The sequence below is a fragment of the Musa acuminata genome, chromosome BXJ2-11 (assembly GCF_036884655.1).
Source record: "Musa acuminata AAA Group cultivar baxijiao chromosome BXJ2-11, Cavendish_Baxijiao_AAA, whole genome shotgun sequence".
Classification (NCBI taxonomy): Eukaryota; Viridiplantae; Streptophyta; class Magnoliopsida; order Zingiberales; family Musaceae; genus Musa; species Musa acuminata.
Genome location: NC_088348.1, coordinates 26,618,722 through 26,640,879, shown reverse-complemented (window position 1 = coordinate 26,640,879; position 22,158 = coordinate 26,618,722). Strand labels below are relative to the sequence as shown.

At 39.3% G+C, this 22,158-nt stretch overlaps 2 protein-coding genes across 2 annotated transcripts; one reads left to right on the top strand and one right to left on the bottom strand.

The window, feature by feature from the left end:
* Positions 1 to 270: 270 nt before the first annotated feature.
* On the bottom strand, positions 271 to 3,978 carry LOC135627361 (BRASSINOSTEROID INSENSITIVE 1-associated receptor kinase 1-like). The gene is made up of 4 exons (XM_065133439.1): positions 3,158 to 3,978; positions 2,571 to 2,831; positions 1,635 to 2,480; positions 271 to 925 (listed from the first exon to the last, which is right to left on the bottom strand). The coding sequence occupies exons 1-4, from the start codon at positions 3,603 to 3,605 to the stop codon at positions 453 to 455; spliced, it is 2,028 nt and encodes a 675-aa protein (XP_064989511.1). The 5' UTR covers positions 3,606 to 3,978; the 3' UTR covers positions 271 to 452.
* A 7,019-nt stretch (positions 3,979 to 10,997) lies between these two features.
* On the top strand, positions 10,998 to 17,784 carry LOC135626506 (conserved oligomeric Golgi complex subunit 4-like). The gene is made up of 2 exons (XM_065131869.1): positions 10,998 to 12,772; positions 16,965 to 17,784. The coding sequence occupies exons 1-2, from the start codon at positions 11,087 to 11,089 to the stop codon at positions 17,592 to 17,594; spliced, it is 2,316 nt and encodes a 771-aa protein (XP_064987941.1). The 5' UTR covers positions 10,998 to 11,086; the 3' UTR covers positions 17,595 to 17,784.
* Positions 17,785 to 22,158: the final 4,374 nt, after the last annotated feature.

The window sequence follows — 22,158 nt, the reverse complement described above, 5'->3', positions numbered from 1 at the left end:
TCTTTTGAGACCTGCATGTTAACACATGTAGCATGTCACAGGAAAAGCCATTCATGAAATTGCTGAGCACAGAAAGCTTTCTTCTCTCTCTCTAATTTGGAATCTTATGAACACAGCAGTCGAGTAGTTCTGCTGCAGTCTGGCCACAAGCAGCATGCATTTTGCCAGTTGCCTCTGACACTGAACAAAAACAGTGGCAAGGAGGAACAACAACATCACATTGGAAATCACATGTTGCTCAAACTGCTTGTGTTTTTCTGCAAGGAATCATTTGACAAAGAAGAGAACAGTAATTTAGTCCATTAAATGAACATGCAATCTTTGGACAACAGAAACATAGTCAAATTAGCTGCTTCCTCTTCCCTTATCAGTACTGATACCCTATACTGCACACTGTTGGAAGTTCCTGGCAGCATTACAATGATGCAACATTAACACAGTTAGTTCTTGGATCAGTAGCTGCTGTTGCTGTTGATGCTACTCAATTCTTGAAGCACTGCCTCCATTGTTGGTCTCTGATCTGGAACTTCACTTGTGCAAAGCAATGCGACACCTGCTAATTTTGCCGCTTCTGGCTTCGGATAATTGCCTTGTAGATTCTCATCGACGAGGTCTTCGAGTTTACCAGACTCCAAGTGAGTGATCCTTGTCTTGCCTGTAAGGATCTGGAACACGATGACCCCAAAGGCATAGACATCACTCTTCTCTGTGAAGCGCCCGACGGTAGCATACTCAGGAGCCAGGTAGCCCATGGCAGCACTTGTTTTGAGGGTCGAGAACACGACATCGTCAGCCAATAGTTTGTGGATGCCAGAGCCAGAGAGAAGAGGATTGGATTGGTGGTCAATGAGAACCTTTGTTGCCGATAAGTTCTGGTGGAACAAAGGCGGTTTGTTTGTTCTATTGCTGTGTAAATATTCGATACCTGTGGAAGAATCAAACAAAATCATGTCCTGTAAAGAAACTATAGCAGTCTGTGGAAATGAAAGAAGAAAATTCCAAAAAATTAGCTCTTGATAAGCTATAGTTTGCAAGCCAACGTTTGATCTAAATGCATTCACCCATGGAAAAGTCTACAAGAATGTTATGCTGTTTTAGATTGAAACTTCAAGAAAGAAAACACGAACTACAATTGATATCATCATAATTGTATCCATGAGCACAAGCTTTTTAAGGAACATTAAGAAAATGACAAGAAAATTAGGAGAAATTAGCTCTTGTTAGGCTACAGTTTGTTCCATTTAACTACATTCACCCAATGGAAAGTCTACAAGAATGTTATACTTTTGAAACCTAGATTCAAACTTTAAGAAAGAAACATGAACCATAAATCATATCATCATCATAATTGTAGCCATCTCACATGACTATTTATGACCACAAACTTCTTCAGGAACACTAAAAAAGATAAAGAGAAAATTAGGAGAAATTAGCTCATGTTAGGCTTATAGCTTGTTCCATATTACTGCATTTACCCAATGAAAAGTCTGCAAGAATGTTTGCACTTTTGAAACCTAGATTCAAACTTCAAGAAAGAAAAAATCAATTCATATCATCATAATAGTAGCCATCATCACGTGTTGCTATCCATGATAAGAACATACATAAATCAATCCATAGATACAAGTCAATACCTTTTGCAATGCCTCTGATGATAGAAACTCTTGTAGGCCATTCAAGAACCTTTTGGATCTCATCACCTTTCACATCCAGATACTGTGACAAGCTCCCATTAGCAACAAAATCATATATGAGGAAACACTCCCCTCTTGCTCTTGAATAGCAGAAACCCTTCAATCGAATGAGATTTTCATGCCTCAGTAATGTCAATATCTTCAGACCCTTGAGGAACTCAACTTCGTCAGACTTGCAACTGGTCTTGCTGATTCTTTTTACGGCAACTTTGGTTCCATCTCGCAGTATACCCTTATACGTAGCGGCAAAACTGCCCTTTCTCCCGAGCAGATTAACCTCCGAAAAGTACTGGGTGGCACACTCCACCTCCTCCAAATTAAACTTGTAGTTCTGAGAAATCTCCTGAGACAAGCTAATTCCGCTGCTCTGATCAGTCATTGGATCCCAGCGATTCGAGTACTCGAGGCTAATAAGTGGAGAGGCACTTCTCTGATATGAAAACTTGGCCAGGTCAGTGCTAAGAAGACCATTCTTTTGTTTACGGCGACGGTACCAAACGAAGGCCATCAGTCCAGAGATCATAATTCCAAAAACAACTACAGTGATTGTAATGAAGACAGCCAAGTTGGCAGACTTGGAAGAGCTGGAGCAGTGGGTTGTGTTACAATGTGAAGAGATATTGACAAAATGCGGGATGTCCTGAGGTGTGAGACCGGCACTAAATGGTTCAGGTCTGCTTGCATTGAGGAGATCAGCAGAAGTGCAAATTCTGAGATCAGTGAACCCAGTTCCACACAAATCGGTGTTACTCCCGTACTTGAAGTTCTCGCCCAATCTTTTCAATTCTTCAGGTAGGAGAAGAAGGTGTGATGAGCTCACGAAATGAGTGAGAGAGTGATGAAAGAATCAAAAGGTTAATGAACATGGAAAGTTACCAGGGGGAATGCTGCCAGAAAGAGAGTTGTTCTGAACGTATAACACTGTCAACTGAGGAAGCTGAGATAGCTTGACTGGGATTGAACCAAACAGCTGATTGAAGCTCAAATCCAACCATGTCAATCCAATTAGATCTCCCAAAGTTGCTGGTATTGCCCCACTTAGGTGATTTGATTGCAGGTCAAGCATGTTGAGCTTCTTCAAAAGCCCCAGCTTTGGAGGAATGCTTCCGCTCAGTTTGTTGTTGGAAAGCTGGAGGACTGAAACAGAGGAGGAAAGATGAAGACAACATTTGCATCAGACATGACAAGAGAACTATAATACACAAACTAGCAAGATGATTCTTCTTCAGAGACGGTTGCAGAAGAGTCATGCAAATGTACCTGAAACCCAGAATGCAATGGAAGAGATTTATGGAAGACAACCCCAAAGAAGACATCTTTGACTCAAAAAGAAACTATAAATCACTTTTACTGAGGTAAAAATCGTGTTTTTCGTGAAAATAACAACATAAAGATGGAACATTTCGCTGAAAAAGATAACCTTTTTCCCCTTTTCCCGTTCTTGTTCTCCACAACGAACTCACCTTGAAGGCCATCCATGTCTCCAATCTCCTCAGGGATGCTGCCGGAAAGGTTATTGACGTTGAGGTAGAGCTCGCTCAGCTCCGTCAGGTTGGCAATCCCTCGCGGGATCTCCCCGGAGATGTTGTTGAAGTGGAAGTAGAGCCCCGTGAGGCTTTTCAGCCGCGCCACCGCCGGCGAGATGCACCCCGAGAGCCCCTTCCCCTGGAGAGAGATGTTGGACACCTTCCCCTTCTCGTCGCAGGCCACGCCCTCAAAGCCCCGCCGGCATGCCTCCCCGTCGCCGGCCCATGTGGTCAGGATCCTGTTCTCCGGGTCCAAGGAAGCCTTCAGCTCCATGAGAGCCGTCAGCTCCTCGTTCCCATGAACCAGCTTCTGGCGGAGAAGATAGGAGTCGAAGAGGAAGAGGAGGAGGAGGAGGTGGAGGAACGGGTGTGAAACCAAGGCCATTGCAGCAGCTCAAAGAAGACAATGGAGGAAAGGCTCCAAGAAAAGGCTCAATAAAGAAAGATCAAAGCTTGGAGGTGCTTCCTCTGCCTTGCAGCTCAGTAGTGAAAAGCCACGGGAGGACAAGGAAAGAAGACATTTTTTCTTGGACCAGAGGAAAACTGTGTGTGGACCAGTGAGTTGGCCTGTGACAACGGTGTCAGAGAATTTTTAGGAGTTGGGAGTGCTCTTGGATCTTGTTGGTGGTGTCTCTGATAAGAACATGCATCAGGGAACACTTGGTGAAGGGTGAGAGGAAATCGAACGAGTCCAGCTCTTGTTCTTGTATAGTTTTGCTGATATCATTTCCAAGAAGACGAAGCTTTGGTGTTCCATTTGGATTGGAACAAAAGGGTTCATCCTTTGCCAAAGTAGGAGCTTCAACGGAATCCGGTTCTTCCTGCACTGCATTCGATTCCTACTTGATATGATTGCATTGAAGAAAAGGTTGTGAAGATGATGTGGACCAGATCACAGACCAGTGTCAGAAAGTGAATTGAATGGGACTATCACCTATCAATTGCCCAAAAAAACAAGTGGAAATTGCATGATTCACTTCTTGTTTATGTATGAAAAAAAAAGAGAGTTTGAGATGATTTACAAACCAATTAAAATAGATATCTGTCAATAGAAATTAGGACATTTTTTTTTCATTGCTACTATCAAAGATAACCAAAAAAAGAGATTTTTTTTCTTTTTTTTATCTCTATTAGTGAATTTATCTTTGTTTAAAATTTTAAATTATACTAAGGATAAAAAATTGTTGGATTATGATACCCTAAAAAGAAGAGAATCCAATTTGGATCTTTTCATTTTTTTTATTGGATAAAGAGTCTGAAATTAAAGAAATTGATAATTTTTTAAGGTCTCTATATATCCTTAAAGTATAAGTGACTCGATGTATTATTATATATTTCTTGGGTTTTTTTCTTTTTTGCTTCTTATCTCAATTAGTGTACTTATCTTTGTTAACATCTTAAATTTAAAGTCTAAGTGAAGCTGATAAAGACATTTTCTCGAAGCTGATCAAGATGTTTATATAAAGTGACATTTTTTTTGTTTCGTTAGATCATTGAAAACAGCCATTTCTCATTGACTAAATGGTGTAGTTAAGCACTTCAGCTGCGTTTAGATGTTTATATTAAGTGACTTTAACTGTACAGTATCCAAGTAAGCTACTGAAAACAGAGAGAGAGAGAGAGACTCGTAGGTGACTATATAATTGTAGAATATCCAATAAAACTATAGAAAACAGAGAGAGGGAGAGAGAGAGAGAGAGAGAGAGAGAGAAAGAGTCGTAGGTGACTAAATGTACAATTTCTAATAAAGCGATAGAAAGCAGAGAGAGACTCATAGGTGCCTATGTAACTGTACAGTAGAACGGAGCTATAGGGAAGAGAGAGAGAGAGAGAGAGAGAGAGTGAGAGTCACAGGTGCCTATGTAACTGTATAGTATCCAATAAAGCTATATAAACAGAGAGAGAGAAATATTCGTGATCTCTCTCTCTCAATCTCCCATGTTGCAGCTCAAAGATCAACGCATCAATGGCAGTAAAGAGAGAGAGAGAGAGTGAGAGAAAGAGTCGTAGGTGACTAAATGTACAATTTCTAATAAAGCGATAGAAAGCAGAGAGAGACTCATAGGTGCCTAACTGTACAGTAGAACGGAGCTATCGAGAAGAGAGAGAGAGAGGGAGAGTCACAGGTGCCTATGTAACTGTATAATATCCAATAAAGCTATATAAACAGTAAGAGAGAAATATTCGTGATCTCTCTCTCTCTCTCAATCTTCCATGTTGCAGCTCAAAGATCAATGCATCAATGGCAGTAAATTCCGCAGTTAGTCCGATGCACGGGGGGACCATTACTTGGTCCGAGAAGGAGAGAACCGAGACAGTTGCCTCGATCTCTCTTTGAGTTCTTCAATCGTGGCTCATTTCATCCGGGACGCCATGGACCACCTCTACCAAGCTGAATAGCTTCTCCAAAGGGAACAAGAGTAGATGAAGCTGTATTCGCAAAATTATTTTGATAATTGATAGCAGATATTGAGGAAAATCCCCTATTCTGTTAAGGAAAATTCTTCCTCCTAATCTATATAAATAGAAAAATGACATGTTAATGTATTCAAGCTAAAACTTCTTCAATAAAACTTCAGAGCGGATGAGACGAACGAGGCTCCACAGCCATTGAAGCTTGTCATTCACCACATCCCTTACCTCTATATAGCAAAGAAGAGGGGAACTCTTTCCTCTACTGTAGCTTCCTCCTCTACTGTTGTTGCCGTCGTCGTCGCAATCGCAGCAATAACAACAATAGCAGTAGCGATCTGCTCTTGCCCTACTCACGAAGCCTTTTACTCGAAAACTGTTTGCTTTACACATGAGGAAATCTCTCTATTTTGTCGAGGAAAATCTTTTTTCTATTAAGAAAAATCCTCCATCTATTCAAGCTAAAACTTCTTCAATAATTCTTCTTATCTTTATTCTTTCTAACAATAATAAGAGGTTTCAGTTTGAAAAAAAATACTTCATCAAAAAAATTTAAGAATTAAATATTTATTATTATATAAAATATCTTTTAGATTTTGATGTGTAATACTTACGGAACATAGTTTTATTAGTGATAAGACGTATTTCGGATCTCAATCGCGTCATGATCCATATCGCGATCCACCTCCAGCGTTAGTACGAATGTGGGCCCTCGGGACATGGACCAGGCACCACGTTAGATACACTCCTGCAGACTACTCAACACAATGATCGCCTTCCTCTCTCACCGAGCTGAAGCCCGTACAAGGAGGTGACCTCTTGGTAAGTCTTGTTTCGAAAAACTCGGGACGACGCCGCATGGAGTCGTTCCACGCATATCGGGTGGCGATCGCATGAAGGTACGTACTCGCCACTTGGGGCGGTCGACCGTCACGTCAAATTTGCGTACAATCAATCCTCAGACACTGGTATAAAAGCCATTGACCGGCATCTGTTCAGGGGAAGGAAAAAGACCACTGACTTAATCTACGAGGGGCCCAAATCGAGAATCCCCTGACCCAGGTCTGTGTGCAGGGACACAACAACTCCCGAACTAGCTCAATCTCGCGTTGGAGCAACGACCACCCCGACCTTAGCATCGCCTCTAATCGACCAAGAAATATGCTTTCGAACATTGACGACTTCGGACATCGATCGACATACCAAACCGTGTTGACTTCTCGACCACGACACGTGAGTTCACTAACAGTTCAAAGATATTCAAGGGAGCATAAATCTAATATTTATGATTCTTAAGAATAATAGCCAGCATTCTATTTTTTTTAGTTTTATTAAACTCACGTAATAAAAAAAATTAAGTCTTTCTCAACTTCGAAGGGTATCGAACTATATAGATCATATATAACTCGGAATTATATTTTTGTATCTTACTGACGAAGCACAAGCTGTGCCGGAAATCTTCTCTTCAACAATACCTCAACATAAGAATCCAGCAGTGAAGCACAACACATCAAGACAGGAACAGTGGATTACGAGGGAACCGAGGCATGGCACTGCACTGTTCAGCAGGCCAAAGTGCAGGTGCCATCCATCCTCACCTGGTCTGCGAGCAAGACTGAAACAATGATGCAGGAGTAGGGAATCAGATGCCAGAATAAGAAACAAAGGAATCAAATGATTTCAGCGACGACCAACCCCACGAAGTTGATGATGAGGTTGCTCAAATATTTCCTCGAAGCACATTGGAACAGAGAGGAGGCTGCAGTAAACTGCACGAAGGACTGCTCCATTTTGGTTTATGATTGATGGTGGCATTACAACAGCATTAAGTGTGTGGTATCAAATCAATTCTCTATTTCAGTTGATTAAGTTGTAATTGAACATCTCATTTGTTTATTGGATGATTATTATTATTTTTGAAGTCACAACTCTAATTCTAAAGGTTTACTCTTCCAAAAAAAAATAATAGTGATCTTAGCATTAAATACTCCTTCATGTATCTTTCTGATCATTCTTGTATTTCGATTGATGTTGTTAAAGCTAAATATGACTATTAATCCTTGACACACTCAATACTCCTGTAAATATAATTAGAGTTGGCATTTTTTTTTATTGGTTGCGTTTGATTATTTTCGTGTTGAATTTTCTACATTTATATGTCATGGCCTAATCATAAATATCCTTCAGGATAATTGAATCTTGGATGTATCACTTACATTCAAACCTTTCTTCCTTGATATTAAGATTTTCGGTAATAATCTTATCATTTCATTATTCTTGAATAATTAATAATGAGATAAAATTAAACTTCATTACATGTTTGGGAACACTTTGGTTGAAAAATAATGATCTTAGCTACAGAATAAATGTGTGATCTTGCTAAATTAATAAGTGAAATTTTTATTATTTTAAGAATTAAAATATTTTATTAGAAACTTTTATATCGTCTTTTCATTTCTAGTATATTGATCCCATTCTTAACTATCCTTTGTGGTATTGAATCGAAATCATGTTGGTTCTATTTAATATATCAAATATGGATCAAATAATTGTTTTATAGAATCAAAATCAAATTTTGATTCAAAAATATGCTTTATAAATCAAAAATAAGATTTCAGAATATTTTTATAAAACTTATTAAATTTACTATAATATGTATGAAATCTTACAACAACTAATAAACATATTAATATGAAAGCATACCTGATGAATTCATTAGAGTATTTTCTGAATTAATCGATGATTTGATCTTTCAATTGCAGAGTATCTTTAAGAATTTTAAATTTCTGGTGAAGAAACTTCATTCGATACTGCAACCGGGAACCATAATCTTATTTATAGTCTGATGAATCTATAATTATGATTATATTTATAATTGATGAATCTACAATTATGCGTTAAGAGTTTTATATTCTTAACTTATTATTAAGTTAGAAATATAACTGATGGTATTTACACAATTAATTTTTATAATAATTATGTCCCTTAGATAACTTTAATTTTGACTAATCAAAATAATGACTTAACATATTTAATTATATATGTGTGACTCTTAAAATTCTAACAAATCACTCTCCCATTGTTTTTATTTTTCTTACTCCTTTCTCTCTTCACTTTAGGAGATAGTGGAACAAAAACTTTGGTATCAATATTACATTCATCGATGAATGGATAAAAGATAAATGGTTAAAACTTAGTGAGTTTGGAAAGCAAGAAATAATCATTTACTTTCTCACAATCTCTGCTCCCTAATATCCATTTTACATAGAATCATTACCATGGTTTTTGACTACGATAAAATTAAAAATTAAAACACTAACTTCTTAGCATCTTCCAAAATTTATTAAGTGGATAAAACCCATGGATGATGATAAATTGATGGTTTCATCAAGTGCTATTTGGCCAAGCAAGTTTCTGAACCAATACTATGGCCTCCTTTCCAGTTCATTCTCCATCTGCATTAATTGTAATCACATGATCATTACTGATGGAGAAAACATCCAAACCCTATATCAGTCATAAACTATCTTAATACTCAAAAATTTTCAGTCAAATTCTCACCATAATCAACCCTTGCAAGCTGTGGAATGAAGTAAAACCAAGTCCAGAATCCCATGCAGTACTATATATCTTGCTGGGAGGATGGAGTATGTATATACTATTCACAATGCTATCTGGTACTGTTAAGTATGAACAATATTATATTTACTGGTCCGACAAGCTATCAACATTCCAGCTGAGGTAAATCAGATCAGTCTCTTCGGTACAAGACTTTATATAGATTTCACTGCATCCAACTTGTATACAGATCACACTCACAGCCTTTTTCTTAGCAAAACAGCAACTTGTATACCATTTGAATCGATCAGCATGAAAGCATAAGCTCAGAGAGAGTCGCTAATGAAAATGTTACTGAGAAATTGGTTGGCAATACATCAGGAACAAGAAAGCATAAGAGAGAGAATGAACTTGGGCAAGCACAAGAAGAAGCGGGGGAGGAGAAGAAGCTACACTATCACTTCCTCCCGCTCTCATAGATTCCATTCTTTCGTTCGTGGCATGCGACACCAGACAGGCGTCCTCCTCCGTCCGAGGACGCAGCAGGAAGGCAAACGAAGCACTCAATCACCGGTTGTGCAGTGGGTTTGCGCCGGTGGGAACCTGCCTTTTATCTTCTCCGGTCAGCTCATCTGCGATCTGGTGGCTTTCATGGCCGTCGGACGCCGCCACCGCAGGTCGAGCTCCCTCCGCTACCATGGCGGAGCCAAGAAAAGGCGGCTCAGCGGAGTGCATCAGCAACATCCCCAAGAGCAGTACCGCCGTTTTCCTGCGTCGAACGCTTCGGATCATGATAACGGGCCTGGTGTAGAGATCGATCGCCAGATCTGCTGCGCCCGCTTCAGCTCTGCCCTCTGTGGGGTTTTGAGGGGTTGAGGCCGATGATGATGACTCCGAGGGAGACATCTCTCGTCTGGCGTTCGATGGTTACGTAGTCAGCGGATCCGATGGAGGTGGTAAGCTCACGTGAGCTCACCGGCATGATTCTTGGAACCTTCCACACTTGTTTTCTTTTGACCCTCTTCTCTCCGCGTCACTCCTGTCAGAAATTATTAGAGAGAAAATCTCAAATAAATATTAATATTTTATTCGACCATTATTATATATATATATATATATATATATATATAAATTATATTTTAAATTTAATTACGTGTGTTAGGTCTCAATTTCAAGCCCACATGTGTGCGCATGCTATTTAAATTTTTTGTGAGTGCAGTTTAATATTTCTACTAAATTTAAATTAAAACATCCTATCACCATTCAAAAATTAATGTAATCGATTCAATCTATACTAATTTACTTGAATGGATTCCGATAGAGAAACAATTATTTTGAGTATGTGAAACAAATAAGAGTTCTTTGGGAGAAATATGAAAATATATGGTACCATCCATTAAAAAACCCCCAAATTGCACTAATAAATCTGATTTTATTCGGATAATTATTTTTAACAAAAAATATATTTCTAGTATTTGAAAAAGATAGAGACTCCATGTGGGAAATATAAAAACATAGAATACCATAAGACAAAAACCCAAAATACGATGTTTTTGATTTTCTCAGAAATTATTATATTCTATTTATTTAATGATTGATTTAATTTTTGATAGTTTCATTTTCTTTATGATTATTTTTATTCCTTCAAAAAATAATTACAACGCGAAACCTACGTATTAGGCCAACCTGGGCCAGTCACGTGGCTAATGCCGTGAGACACGTGGGAGGCATTAACGGGCTTGTATGGCCCAATACATATTTATGGGCTTTCACGGCCTGTTTCGAATCAGCATCAGTGGCGATGAGACCTGCACGACGAGACCCCGATCCCCTTCTTCACTCCTCCCACTCTCGATCTTTCGATCGAGGCTCGGCTTCTTCCCGATCTCGCTGCCGATGGCGGTCGTCTCCACGGCGATGACGCAGCAACCATCGTCCTCCCCTCTCCCGATGGCCGCTGCAGAGCAAGACAAATCCTCCTCCGCGGCCCCCACCGAGGCGGCGCCGGAATCGGTGACGACTGTGGACTTTGGGAACGCGGAGGCGGTGGATCTGGTACGATCGCTCACGGACGTGGGCGCCATGACCCGCCTCCTCCACGAGTGCGTCGCCTACCAGCGCGCCCTCGACCTCCGCCTCGAGTCCCTCCTCGCCCAGCGCCCTGACCTCGACCGCCACCTCGTCGTCCTTGCCGGCCCCCGCTCCACCCACCTCCTCGACCTCGCCCGCTCCGACGCATCCCTTCTCCTCTCCTCTGCTCGCTCCACTTCCGAACTCGCAGACCGCGTCAGCCGCCGCGTCCGGGACCTCGACCTCGCCCAGTCCCGCGTCCGCGACACCCTCGACCTCGTCGATGCCACCCTTGACCGCTCCCGCTGCCTCGACGCTGCCCGCCGCGCCCTCGCAATCGACGATCTCCATGCCGCCGCCAACGCGGTACACGACTTCCTCCAGATCGACGCCCGCTTCAGCCGCAGCTCTGACAACGGCAATGATGAGCAGCGCCGACAGCTCCTCGACGTCAAGCGCCATGTGGAGTCCATCGCCCGCAAGCGCCTTACTGCTGCGGTGGACCAGCGCGACCACCCCGCCGTCCTCCGCCTCGTCCAAGTCTTCCCTCCGCTTGGCCTTCAGGAGGAGGGCCTCCAGATCTACGTCGCCTATCTCAAGAAGGTCATCGCCCTCCGCGCCCGTCTCGAGTTTGAACACCTGGCCGAGCTCGCGGAGCAGGCGGCCGCAGCCCAGGCCGAGCGGCCCGACTTCGTTGGCTGCCTCACCAACCTCTTCAAAGACATTGTGCTCGCCGTCCAGGAGAACGACGAGGTGCTGCGGAGCCTGTGCGGCGAGGATGGGATCGTATACGCCATCTGTGAGCTCCAGGAGGAGTGCGATTCTCGGGGCACCCAGATCCTGAAGAAGTATGTGGATCACAGGAAGCTCGCCCGCCTCGCCTCCGAGATCAACTCCCACAGCAAGAACTTGCTCTCTGTCGGAGCCGACGAGGGCCCTGATCCAAGGGAGGTCGAGATGTACCTGGAGGAGATCCTGGCATTGACTCAGCTTGGAGAGGATTACACCGAGTTCATGCTGTCCAAGATCAGAGGCTTGGAGTCTGTCGATCCAAATCTTGGGCCTAAAGCCACCAAGGCGTTCAAGAGTGGGAGCTTCAACAGGATGTTGCAGGATCTAATTGGTTTCTATGTCATCCTTGAGGAGTTCTTCATGGTGGAGAATGTCCGGAAGGCCATTAGGATTGACGAGCATGTGGCTGATAGCCTGACAACCTCGATGGTGGATGATGTATTCTACGTGCTGCAGAGCTGCTTCAGGAGAGCAATCTCGACCTCGAGCATCAATTCTGTGTTTGCAGTGCTGAGTGGAGCAATGAACCTGTTGAGCAACGAGTACCAGGAAGCACTGCAGCATAAAATGAGGGAGCCCAATTTGGGAGCAAAGCTGTTCCTTGGGGGAGTTGGCGTACAGAAGACTGGGATGGAAATTGCTACTGCTTTGAACAATATGGATGTGAGTGCAGAGTATGTTCTGAAATTGCGCCATGAGATTGAGGAGCAGTGTGCACAGGTGAGTGATGATTCCTTACGTGATGGTTTCTTCTTTTTATGCTTTGGGTTCCTGACTCTCATATGGAAAAAATGGATAGTTTTATGTGCTTCATGAATCCAAACCTTATGATTCAAAATCAGGTTTGATGCATGATCTTCTGATTAGTATTTAGATAGTTTTAAAGCATCACATACTTGATCGATAGAGTTAGCTCATCTCAATTTAGATCACTGAAGATGTTAATTTCATGCTAAGGCAAAATAAAATACAAGGGTAACATATTTTGTCACATCAATCATTTTGGAGGATCTTGCAGCCACAACAAGCTAGGATTTCAATATCTATTTGAATTTCCAAAACATGAATTCTTTTTATTAAATTGTAACTTCACTCATTGTTTACACAATCATTTCTTTAGAAACCTACCTTGCGGTCAGTTGAAGCTTTTCTAAGGCCTTCACCGCAAGTTTTGAGAGGCAAAAATAGATCTTTCTGTATGTTTCTTTGTGAGTTTGTGTAGTAGAGGCTTTGGGGGTCAATTATTTCAGATTTGTTTGTCTTGACTGGTTTTAGATTTCCATGTTTTTCTTAGTATATGAAGCTGTTAATGTCATTGAGGGTGTGCTTGAGGCAACCTAGCCATGTGGCACAACGGTACATGAATTTGTGTCCTTGCCTTATTGCTACTAGAGAGAGATATGCAACCTTCTGCAACTATAATTTTGTTCTGAGAACTGCACATATATTTTATCTCCTGCCAAACTATATTTTGAATGCATTTTTTGTAATTAAATAATATTGCAGATGTCCTGAAGATCAGGAAACTTCAGACCAACTTGCTCTTCCGTTAATACTTTGTTGCTGTTATTTCCTTGTTACACTTAGATTTAAGTTCAGCCGCAATCTATAGAATATTAGTGGAATCAGAAATAAGAATGTGAGAGGTGGAAAGGCAAAAGAATAGTTCAAAATTGAATTAACTTTAAGAACAAGGCCAAATATTTTTGCTTCATGTAGTCTTGTTACCTATCATCAGTGCCATACTAGTAAGTAGTAACCATGCGATGCAGTATAGGTTCAGATGGATCTAGGTTAGGCTACATTGACCCTAAACTCGAGTCAACGTTGATTTTCTTCATTTAAAAAAAAAATAATCAGTTGCATTTTTGCCATAATATATAGTGGTGAGTTTAATGTGTCCTATTTTAAGTTGACAAAAGTTCTTTGGCCAGTAGATTTGAATCTGAGAGTTATAAAGAAATCATTATAGTGATTTTTTTAGAATTACAAGATTTTTAATAAAAGAAAATTTTTGGCCCATGATTATTTTTTCCTTTTTCTGGTGTCTTGGTTTAACTAGAATCTAGTTCTAAGAAGTCTATAACTGCAAGTGTATCATCTGAAAGAAGCTGCTCTAATTTGGAATTTGGGTAGTGAAAAAGTTTCTTGGCCTTTTAGACTTTAGTATATTTCTTCTCGTATCTTTCTTTGTCTCATTGACCTTCCACTTGGTTATCATACCCTGTCACTATAACGTAGAGAGTAGCTTGACACTAAAGTTCCTTTTAAATCTGTTTTACTTCTAGATCCAGTACTGATATGCTTTGATAAACTTAAATTTCTGGTTTGGTTATTTTTTTTATTTTTCTTTCCACTTTATAAATTGGGAAAAAGAATCTATAAGTATTTTTTCAGTTTACAAATTTACTAACCATTGGTTTGAATTAGGTGGTATTAGTTTCTGTGATGATTATACTTAATGTTAACTTCCGAAGGACCAGATAAAATGTTTGAAGATTTAATTTCGACACAGTTCTGTGCAAAAAAATGCACAAAAATGTCTGACTATAGTTAATGCAAACATGAAATGCTCCTGATCAACCACAAGGATGAGACACACCACGGATACCTGTTTATGGTTTGTCCGGTATTGGTGATTTTGCTGCATTGAACAAATTATTGGGTCTGTGAATACCTAAGACAGGAGATTTTGGTCTTGCTAAAGGCTTAGGCATTAGTTGTGTTTAACTAGATTGTTTGTCTTCTGTTGGTTAATATCTATAAAGAATAATAACACTGATACCATTACAATCTAAAATGCAAATGTTTTGCTAACTGGGAAATGGAACTCGAATCACTGATCCAGGAAACAGAAATTTTGGTAAACTATAGTTTTGATTTTATCAGCTTATCCATCTAAGTTGATCATTAAAACTGGTGTTCAACCTTAAGGATCATATTTATGTATGGTAGAGAACAGATATAAAGCTTATTTCCCATTAGGGTTCTTGCATAAAATTCTTCTCCATTTTTTGTCAAAGTTCCATCATGAAAGTAACATAAGGTTCCGGTTGCCTCATAAATGATTCAAGTGCTACTCATTTTCTGTTCTTTTGTTATTAGTTGATCTTCATATTCAAGAAAAGGGTTTGAATTTAAAATTTGGTGATGATTGTAGATTCTTATATCAGCATTCCCAAGTAATGTTGATATATTCAGGTCCAGTAACTAGCAAGGGAATTATGTTATTGTCTATTTATTCTGGAGGTTTGGAATATGGCAGTGCTATTACCATCAGTGGTAGCACAAATGATAAAAAGCACTTGGTATCTATAATATTTGAAAGTTGTGCGACCTCAGTTTCATCGGAAGGATGGCCAACTTGTTCTTCTTTGGTAATTTTCCTTGTTAGTTCTTCCTTCTTAGATTGTTGAGGAGTGTGGAATAGTAGATTGTTCAGCAGTGGGACTTGAGAGGAGAGGCAGGCTACTGGTCAAACTGGCTATATTATTATCTGCTGTTGTATTATTTATTCTGTATGCATGTGTGTGGATTATTTTGGTAAATTTATCACTAGTGAAGGACTTGAGAGGAGACTGCATACTATTTTCTCATATTTGCGAGCAAAACTTGTTTTTGAGTGATTTACATTGTTATTTGGGCTCATGAATTGTAACTGAATTTTGCCTTTGGAATTACATCCACCTTTCTGTTTTTTGCTAATGTCTTCAGCACTTATTATAGAGTCTAGTTGTATATCTTATTTGCAATAGATGGTTCTAATTTGAATATGTTATTATGTCTTTTGGAATTGGTTTATGACTTTTTCCATATTTTCTTGGTTTTTTCATATATTTTCTCTCTTTTCATTATTTTAATAAAAACCTAACCATTGCACAGATTTGTGAATAACAATTTTTTTTTTATCTTAATTAAGCTCTCTAGGCCATTTGAGACCAACTTGACTCTTTGCTAATCAAATATGTAGCTCAGAATATAATTGCATGAACTGTATACAATTCAGTCTAGATTTTTGATGGATTTGTTTGAGAATTTTATTTTGATGATACAAGAAGCTTTTACTTCTTTCCGTATAGCTGAACCTTATAATTGGTTATAGCTTAGGAGCTTCATTACATGAGGATACCGAAGATGAACCTTATAATTGGTTAAGCTTTCTTATTTTAGAAACAAATGTTATTTTATTTTAATTTGTACTCCTTATGACTTTCAGACTTTAAAAGGGAACATATAGTGAGTATTCATTTGGTAATGACCCATACTTTTGATCTTCATACACATTTTATGTTGTTGCAAAGAATCTAAATAATGGTAGGATCAGTTTGTGGCATGGTATTGACCAGTTCGACTAAGTACCGGTCTCAAAATATGTAGTTGTATAGCACCATATATACTATTATTTTCTTTTTGTTATATAGTTCAATAAGACTGAGTGGTACAAGTCGATATTATCACTTGGTACGTCAAATACCATATTGATTTGATAGGTTAATGAAAGCAATGTTGGACTGGTATATAAATCCTTTATTGTTGCTAAAACATATTAATAACCTTCTGGGGTTTTGCTGTCTCAAGAAGGTTGATAGTGGAGGAAAATACTGTTTTGGGTCCTGTTGATCATTTCTATATTATTTAATGCTTTGTTGCTAAAATATGACTGAAAAAGATGAGTCGAAAGATTGTAGCAATATGGAATTACAATCTCATTCAAATTTATTACAGATTCAGCATTATGCATTATATTGCCTAATATTATAATACGAGCCATCACAAGTGATCTTTTAGTGTACCTTTTGAGAGAATTATGCACTCGTAAGCTGTTGAGAACTCATTCTGTTGCTTTTAGTGTACTCTTTTCTAGACATGATATGTCTGAAATAGTCTTTTTGTTCTAATCATTCTACACCAGGTCTTCCCTACACCAGCAGATAGAGAAAAAGTAAAATCCTGCTTATCGGAGCTTGGTGACATAAACATCGCCTTTAAGCAGGTTCTACAATCTGGGTTGGAGCAGCTCATGTCAACTGTGTCGCCTCGCATCCGTCCCATTCTGGACACTGTTACCACCATCAGCTATGAGCTCGATGACCCTGAGTATGCAGAAAACGAGATGAACGACCCGTGGGTTCAGAAGCTTCTCCACGGAGTCGAGACCAACATCTTGTGGCTGCAGCCGCTAATGACGTCTAACAACTATGACTCCTTTGTCCACCTGGTGATCGATTTCATTGTGAAGCGGCTCGAAGTCATCATGATGCAGAAGAGGTTCAGCCAGCTGGGTGGCCTCCAGCTCGATAAGGAGGTCCGGGCTCTCATCAACCATTTCTCTGAGATGTCACAGAGACCAGTGAGAGACAAATTTGCTCGGCTTTCCCAGATGTCGACCATCTTAAACTTTGAAAAGGTTTCAGAGATCTTAGATTTCTGGGGAGAGAATGCAGGGCATGTGACATGGTTGCTGACTCCTTCGGAGGTCCGAAGGGTGTTAGGCCTCAGAATCGACTTCAAGCCCGAAGCTATCGCTGCTCTAAGATTGTGAATGAGTTAGTCAACTCTCTCTCCTTGCTTTTGTTGAGTTTACCATCAATGAGAATCTTTGCTGTTGTACTTCTGGAAGAACTCACATTTTTTTCCTATTTGTAAATCAGATATGTAAAAGATCTTACTTCATTACAGGGGATTGGCAACATTATATTTTTTTTATGCATTAAATACTTAATTTATATGTATGTTTAGATTGGTAACATCAATGAAGAAGAAATAGCCTTCTGATGGGAGACTTCCACACACACACAAAAAAAAGATTGTTCTGAATGTTTATATAATTGCATTCAAAGTTATTTATTGGGTGTTGTAAATTTGATGTCCTGTCTGAAATTAATAATGCATGTTTGATATGGAAAATAATGCTTATAGATCACCATATGAATGTTACAGTTAAGCCTGCTATCAAAGTAAACTATCCTTTCGAAGTCTGGAAATAGTATAAATATTTGGATTCTTTATACGACACTGCTGGTGATTACGTTCGTCTAATTAACACTGACTAGTCATCACTAACCATGTTACATAATTGATATTTTTTAAAAAATAAATATATTTTTTTTATCAATCTTATTAATTACTTTTTTGTTTTTGTTTTTATTATTTTTAGATGTATCTCGGTGTTGGAGAAGAAATAGATATTTAAAAATGTATATGAAATTATTCCAAGAGAGTTTACATTTGAAGTCAAAAGATTATATATATATATATATATATGTGTGTGTGTAAAACACCTTATGGTGACGCGTGTCTGTTGGAGTTGACACGCTTCTCTTAACCTTTCTCTGGAACAGTGTGGAAAGTCCGCGTCCATACTGGAACGCGAGAGCACCAAGCAGAAGCTTCGCTTCCTCTTCCTTCGCAACTCCAGAGTTCTCTTCCTCCTTCCTTCTTCCCACTATAAAAACCTCTTCCCGTCTTCGTCTTTGACACGCACAACTCTTTATAGCCTTGTACGCTAATCTCCGCTCAATCTTATTCGCCACGCACGCAGTACTCTCTCCATGGCTGCTCTCATATCGCAGTGGGCCATCTCGCTTTGGAGCCCGAAAGGGAACCTGTCCTCCGCCGGCGCTTGCCTTGGGAAGAAGGACAAGGAAGAGCAAGTCCGAGACAAGAGCAAGCTGGAGCAGCAGCAGAAGAAGAAGTGGAGGCCGCCGCCGTTCGCTGTGGAGTTGGACGGGCTTCACTGCTTCGAAACCATCGTCCCACAGTGAATGATCGTCGCAGCTTCTCCTATTATTATGCTATCAGATTGATAGCAATTCTGTCTCTTTCTTCTTTTTGTTTTTTGGTGGTGGAAATAACCTGTAAATTCTTTTCTGATACACCAAAATCTCCATCTACATTATTATTTGATAGAGATTTTTATTAAAAAAATAACTTTTCTGATTCTTAGCAATAAGTGTTATATATATATATATATATATATATATATATATATATATATATATATATATATATATATATATATATATATATATATATATACTTTTTGAAAAGAATCATCCTACTCATGAATAATATAATTCGTGTGTGTCGATTGAAAGAATGCCTTCAATATATCTTAAGAAGTGATAGGAAATCTACATGATCGTGATAGAGATTCTAAGTTATCCTTCATTCATTTATCTACGTGAATAAAGATTTAAATTAAAAAATATATAATATAAAATTTATTTTTGTCCATGAAGATAATCATCAAAGCAATCATAATTTTTTTTCATCTTTTAAAATATAAAAAATATCTTAAATCTAAGAGATTTTAAATTATTTAAACTCATATTTGGAGATCTTAAATTATTAATTTAAGTATGGATTGAATTGAGAAATTTCTTTTGACCTTAGTCGTAGGTGACTTTAGCATGGATTGAATTGAGAAATCTCTTTCGACCTTAATCTTCATATAGGTGATATCTTGAGAGTATGATATTTTATATTTTTAACTCAGTACGGTATTTTCACCTCAAAGATATCTCGAACATTCTTATGCATATAGGTTTGGATTATGTCGAGTTGATCAATACGTCAATGATATTTTTCTTTAATATTTTGGTGATAAAAGGAAGGCTCGATGTCATAAAAATGTTCGCCTATCAACCCTCTCAATAAACGCTTGAGTGAGGAAGTCATATCCTCGACCCGTAGTACTTTCATTTAGGGGGGACAACAATCACCCTTTTCGCATGTGAATGCATCCACCTTGGTGTAAACACCGACGTGATACGGGAATATATTCAATGACTCCAAACCAATCGCTCGTCCCTATTAAAGTATTCTTAAATCTCACTAAATAAGTACAAATGCTAATAGACATTTTGTAAGTTATAATTCCGCTCTTGCCCTAGCTAGCCCAACAGGCGATGTCACCATCTCAATCGCGATCAACAACTCAACTGCCACCGACATCTAATAGGAGACCCCAATAAAATAAAAGGGAATAGCGAAGTGAGACTATTGCCCGATTCATAGATAAAATATCATCGCTCGACCGACGATCCTCCCCGATGATAGAGGTCGAGGATATCGACTATGAAAACTTGCTCGACCACTATAGCTCCCGAGCTAACGCTAACCAGGACTTCGGAGATACGTGTCATCATTTATGTGATTGACTTGCAAGGCACATATGATTAGAAAAATCCATTATAGTGGAGGTGCAAAGCTAAATGCGCTTGAGATGAATAAGTCGGGAAAATCTGACCCATACTAAAATAAATTTCCTACGACGGAGATGCAAGACAAAATACGCTTGAGACACATAAGTCGAGAAAACCCGATCCATTCTAAGATAAATCTACTATAGTGGAGGTGTAAGGTCAAATGCGCCTAGGACATATAAATCGAGAAAACTCAACTTATTGTAAGATAAATCTACTATAACAAAACCTGACCAGCATGAAGAGAACTCCATTGTGACGAAGGCACAATGCCAAGTGTGCTTGAAACATATAAGTCTGAAAAACCTAACTTACACTAAGATAAATCTGCTATGACGGAGGTGTAGAGCCAACTGCGCCCGAGATGTACAAGTCGAGAAAAATTGACCCGTGCTAAAATAAATATGTTATGATTGAGACACAAAGCCAAATGCACTTAGATGTGTAAGTTTAAAAAATTTAACCTATGCCAAGATAAATCCTTTATGGTGGAGGTGCAAGGCCTGTTGGGAAATCTAGGGGCGACATCACATGAGCAGTGGAAGAATAGAAAATAAAAACCCTAAATGTTCCAAAAAAGGTGTTCATCATCGTGCAAAGATTGGTGCGCAAAACTGGAAAAACTTAAATCCACGTGTGAGATAGTGTTTTACGTAGGGAGATCGTATATCCTTACGCTCCTTAAATCTCTATGTCTGCTATATGAGGAGAAGAAGGGAAGAAGAGAATATGAGGTGGTAACCTAGAAGCCCCAGCCTCTGGGCCTTTAGTTCTCTCTTATTTATAGAGGCCTCTAGTTAACTTAACCCTAATGGATCTTACCCTGTTGGGTACTGGATCTTTATCAAATTACCCAAGCCTCTTAGAATAGTGGGTCTCTACCCAATAATATCTTATTAGCTCTTATTGGATCTCATTCATGGATCTAATAATTTAGGGACTTATTGGATATCCAATAAGATAGGGGTTCTGATGGATATCTCACATATGAACCTCTACTCGTCGCAACGCCTGCCATATGTGTGTGACCCTCTATGCCCAATATTGAGCTGGCCATGAGTCATACCCGTTAGAACTCCTTCTAGCTCAGTGAATTATTATCTCCATAACAATTCACTCGACTCATCGACTACAGACGTACTAAGCCACTAAGCCACAGTCCTCAAATGATACAGGGGAATCTAATCATTTGGACCTATCTATCCCTAGTTACCATGTACATATAGTCCCCCGTCCATCTAATATCCCATAAACTGCATACCAGTCATGGTGTTATCAAGCTCGTACGGTTTCTCATCAAGTCTCACTCTAACCAGATTCTCTTGGAAAAATCTTTCTCTCTCAATCCGAACGACCTTAGCTAAGAATTTATCTGAGTAAGAATATACATGATATTCCTCTCATGATATCGAGAGCGGATGATTCTCTATCGACACTCAATAGCCCTCATAAGGTTGGCTGCCACTCATAATAACCGGTTGTACTAGATTTGGAACTTCCAAACCTATAGGTATAGTATCAAAGAGTGGAGTACTCATATAGTACATCTTTGATATCTCAAATCTAAGGATCAGATACACTACTGGGACTACAGAATTGTTGTCTGACAATCAGTGACCATCAACCATCCAGCATTCCATAAGTGGATCAATTAGTGAACTCATTCTCCAATAAGCTCATGCACCGTATCCTTAGTGTCCCCATACGGGTAGCTATGAGATCAACTGCCTCTATCATATGGACTAGTATACAACACACTATTTTGTCCGATTATCTCGATGTCTCTCTCGAATAACCTATGACCAGGATTATTTAGGATCTGTGTTTAAAGGTGAATCAGTCTCATTATCATGATCTCATCACCATTTGATTCTTATTGCACAGATCCATGAACATCAC